General features: G+C 36.9%; 1 protein-coding gene across 1 annotated transcript in view; it reads left to right on the top strand.

Annotated features, from left to right (window-relative positions):
* The window catches only part of CDC42 (cell division cycle 42), a 53966-nt gene that overhangs the window by 36991 nt on the left and 12456 nt on the right, over window positions 1-4519 (top strand). The window contains exon 3 of the mRNA XM_004705126.3: window positions 705-777. Within this exon, the coding sequence (XP_004705183.1) occupies window positions 705-777 (73 nt within the window). The remainder of the gene's footprint in view (window positions 1-704; window positions 778-4519) is intronic.

Here is a 4519-nt window from a genome sequence, read left to right as displayed (position 1 = left end):
TTGAATTAAATTCTTAGAATTCAAATTGAACATTGAGGTATATTGTTTCAAAAGTTTTCAATTTGAGCAGTATCAATTTATATAGCTAGAGGCCTATGCTGTGATAGTCAGATCCTACTCTGTATCTTTATTCAGACTGCTGGTGTAGGGCAGACATCCAAGGACCATTCCCTGCCGCTTTTTTCAGAACTGCTTAGCTCTTTCGAGGTCTTAATTGGCAAGTTTGATTATACAGGCATACCTCGGAGATACTGTAAGTTCAGTTCCAGTCCACTACAATAAAATGAGTATCACAATAAAGTGAGTTATGTCAAGTTTTTGGTTACCCAGGGTGAATAAGAGTTATACTATACTATAATCTAGCCAAGTATGCAAGAGCATTATGAAAAAGTTGGAAATAATTGTGAGAATTACCAGCATGTTACACAGACATAAAGGAAGCCCAGGATGTAAGAAAAATGGCATTGATAGCCTTGCTCAATGCAGAGTTGCCACAAACCTTCACTTGGTAAGAAATGCAGCATCTACGAAGCACAGTCAAGAGAAGAATAAGAAAATGAGGTATGCCTGTTTAAGGGAGCTAGGCTAAGAGAGAAGGAGGGTTAAGGATTGGGAAGGAAACAGTGCCTTAGTTTGGGAACTTCCCTGTCCTATTTTACCATGCCCCTCTCTGCACACTAACAGTATTGTATTTGTGTTTTTAGGTTTTCGACAACTATGCAGTCACAGTTATGATTGGTGGAGAGCCATATACTCTCGGACTTTTTGATACTGCAGGTGAAAATTTAAAATGTTTTATAATAATGTTTTGGGTTATAACAGTTGTCCGCCTTTTGGGGGATGTTTTGGAACCACTACCATACTAGCAAGTCACTTGTTTTTAGTAGTTAGTTGAATTAAATGCCATGGCAGTTGATGCTTGACTAAGGATCAGTCCCAAATCCGAGCTGGGTATCTGCCAATTCATAATTCTCATAATTGGACGACAGCCAATTGATATTTCAAGTATCCTAGGTGTGGAAGAAGGTAAGGGTAAGTGCAAAGTTCAGTGAACTAAATGACATAAAAGCTCATGTGTGTACCTTGCAAGAGAGTTGGAGATTGTGAGAGATCAACATCATCTTTAGAAAACATCTCTTGATTATCTTTTCACTGTCCCCTCTGCAGTTTTTGAGATTACCTTAATCTACCCAAAATTGTAAGCACATAAAACTATATGTAGTATCTATTGTCATTACTCTCTGAAATTTAAAGATGTATCTAGTGTATGTTCTGTATAATGTATGTACTACATGTAGAGCTTACTTTCTAAATTACAAGAACACATTTTTTTCCTCAAAGGTGCTTAATTTCCTCAGTTATTTCCTTTGTATTTTAGCAGTGGCTTTGGATTTCAGTATCTGTCATCTTTCTCTGTAGTGTTTTTTTTCCTTATCAGCTCAGTTAGCCAGAGAAAAATTTCAGAAAGATACTATTTTAATACGTAGGAATTGTAAAATTTCTGCTTTTGTGTGTTGCCTTGTCACTCGCTGTCAGATGATATACTCCTTTTTATGGAGTATGATGGGGGTACCCCCTTCAACCCTCCCCAAACAATTTTTTTTCAAAGCATGCATTTAAATATTTTTACCAAACAACCTTAGCAACCTTCAAAGTACTTTCCATTACACTTAATACATTCGTCAAATCTGTGATTCCATTCTTGGAAACATTTTCAAACTTAAGGCTGACAACACTTCCCTTGTTTTTTTTCTTCTCTTCTATTTCATCTAATCACTGTCCTTTCATGGCCCTCTTCATTCTTGAAAACGAAAAAGTGGCACAGAGCGAGGTCAGGTGAGGTCACACTGAGGATGACTGTGTGAGCAGGTGCATTGTCGTGCATTTTTAATTAATGAAATGCAGATGCATTTCTAATTGTTTCATAGTTCTGTGGCATTAAATGTTATAAGGGTAATGTTATATTAGAGAAACTTAGGATATAGAGAAAATAATGACCCATAATCCCATGATAAGTGAAGAATTTTTGTGTTATGTGTGTGCCCCTGGAAGAAATCTTTTTTGCTGAGGAATGACAATTTATGGCCACCTGGGGCTTTACGTTTTATTTCTAAATTTCCAAGCTTATTTTTATGTAGGCCGTCACATTTTTTGCATCAACACTTTATATTTTTAGCTTTATCACCTCACCTTCCTTGTGCCCCTTTGCAGTCACTTCCCTCTCTTGACCCCTGGCTTCATGGCTACAGGTTTGCTTTCTGTCATCATGGTTTCACCTTTTCTAGAACTCCATATAAATGAGGTTATATAACATGTAGTCTTTTGTGCTTTTTCACACAATTAAAAAAACCCAACTTTTTATTGTAAATTGAGTGCAGGTTTATAGAGCTGATCATGTTTACATTCAACAATTTATTATACTCATTTCATTCATTGTAATACCCTCAACATGCCATCACTTCCTCCTTTTCTTGTTTTCATTCTACCTATGTCCCTAACTTTGTCCTCAGTTAAACGCTGCCCTTTTGATGATTCACATAATGGTTTGCGATTCAATGGTTTCTTTTTATTTCTGAGTAGTGTTTTGTCAATGTAGCAAATTTATCCATTTATGAGTTCATGGATGTTTAGTTTCCAATTTTGCCTATTATGGATAATGGTGTGCATATTTCTACTTAAATATTTGTGTGGTCTTAAATATTACTCTCTTCAATAAATAACAAACCTTCAATAAATAACAGAAAAACAAACCAGTGCGGATGTCATATCAGTAATAAACTTTTAGGATCCTAGACAATAGGTACTCACTGAAGTAGGAGCTAGAACCTTGTCTTTATGTACTCTGTTATGCACTTAATCTCAGCAGTCCCCAAGATTATGGTCCTTAGCTTTCAAGGCCAATAGCTCAGCCCTTGGAGGTGATTGGTTAAGAAGTTTCCTTAGCTGTGCCCTCTATATGCTCTGTCATATATCAGAGGGTTCCAAACATTTCATGAGTACTTGTCTTTGTTTTTTATGACATGCCTTACTTAGTTCTGCAGACATTCTTTGACCTTAGTGAAAGAGTGTTATTGTAATTTTTGCCTTGTGTCTGATCCTCATTGTTTTCTTAGTGTCCATTTACTTAAAGTTTCCTATATATGTATATTTTCCTTGTCTCAATAGTATTTTAAATTCTATACCATTGGCTAGATTAATGATGCTTATTATTAGAATTACCAAATGCCTCATGGAGGTTATTTCTCAAGAAACTGACAGTGCTGCTTATAAAATGGACCAAGGATTTTTATGTGTGTGTGTGTGTGTGTGTGTGTGTGTATACACACACATACATATGCCACTGAGCCGGATCTGACCCATAAAAACCTTATGCACGACAAAACAAAACACAGCCTGGTCCTACACCGTCCTCCCAATTGTTCTTAAGTTTGAGTCCACTGTGTCAGCCCATCTTGTTGAGGGAGGGCCTTCTTACCTCCCGCCCCCACCATCCCTCTACCTTACAGACCTTCTCCAAGGACTGCTTTCTCATGACAGTATGTCCAAAGTATAGAAGATTGGGTCTAGATCACTGTAATCCTGATTACGCTGGATCAAACTTGATATTTGGCCAGTTGACCTCCCTCTAGACCCATCCTAATTGGTGCAAGGTTGTCTTGCTTGTTCCATGACAAAAATTCTTTCCCTGGTTTTTAAAATATTCCTGGAGGTCTTTTTATTACTCATTTTTGGTATTTTTATCTTTATATTACTATTGTTTTTATCTTTACCACCTCATTTTGTTTCTGTTCTTTACTGTTTCTGTTGGGTTAACCAGTTTGTGATGCACAGAAGGAGTGGATGCATAGAGATAATTACTGATGGAAGGACTTGTAGAAAAGAAATGTAGGGGGCAGGTAGAGGGGAGATGGGGACGGTGAGGGGTTTTGTGGAGTAAACAATGAAGGCGGGAGGGGGAGGGAGCACTAGAACTGAATGTGATTACACAACTCATTTTAAAAGTGATTTAATCCTGGAGGGGGATCTTCTGAAATTGATTGTGGTAACAATTGTACAGTTCTTCTTGACATAATTGCATAATTGAATTGTATGATGTGGATTTTGTGCCAATAAAACTAGAAAAAATAAAAGGACCATCTTTTTCACTGTGGAGCAATTCTGGTCACACTTCCATGAAAAATTTGTTCTTTTAGTAGTCCATGAACTTTGATGTTCTTCACCAGCACCATAATTCAAATGCATTGATTTTTTTAATCTTTATTCAGTGCCCAGTTTTCACATGCATATGATGGCAATGGAGAATATACTATGGCTTGTCAAGTGTACTTCAGTCCTCAAAGTAACATTGGTCTGAGGACCTAATGCCGGGGGCTTAAGTGGAGAGGAAATGTTTTGAGAATGATGAGGGCAATGAATGTACAAATGTGCTTTACACAACTGATGTATGTATGGATTGTGATAGGAGTTGTATGAGCCCCTAATAAAATGATTAAAAAAAAGATTCTATAAGACATAGTAA

This window comes from Echinops telfairi, unplaced genomic scaffold (assembly GCF_000313985.2).
Source record: "Echinops telfairi isolate 266 unplaced genomic scaffold, ASM31398v2 ScPeMD7_7457;HRSCAF=8495, whole genome shotgun sequence".
Taxonomy (NCBI): domain Eukaryota; kingdom Metazoa; phylum Chordata; class Mammalia; order Afrosoricida; family Tenrecidae; genus Echinops; species Echinops telfairi.
Note: the sequence above shows the minus strand (reverse complement) of the source record. Positions and strands in the feature narration are given on the sequence as shown.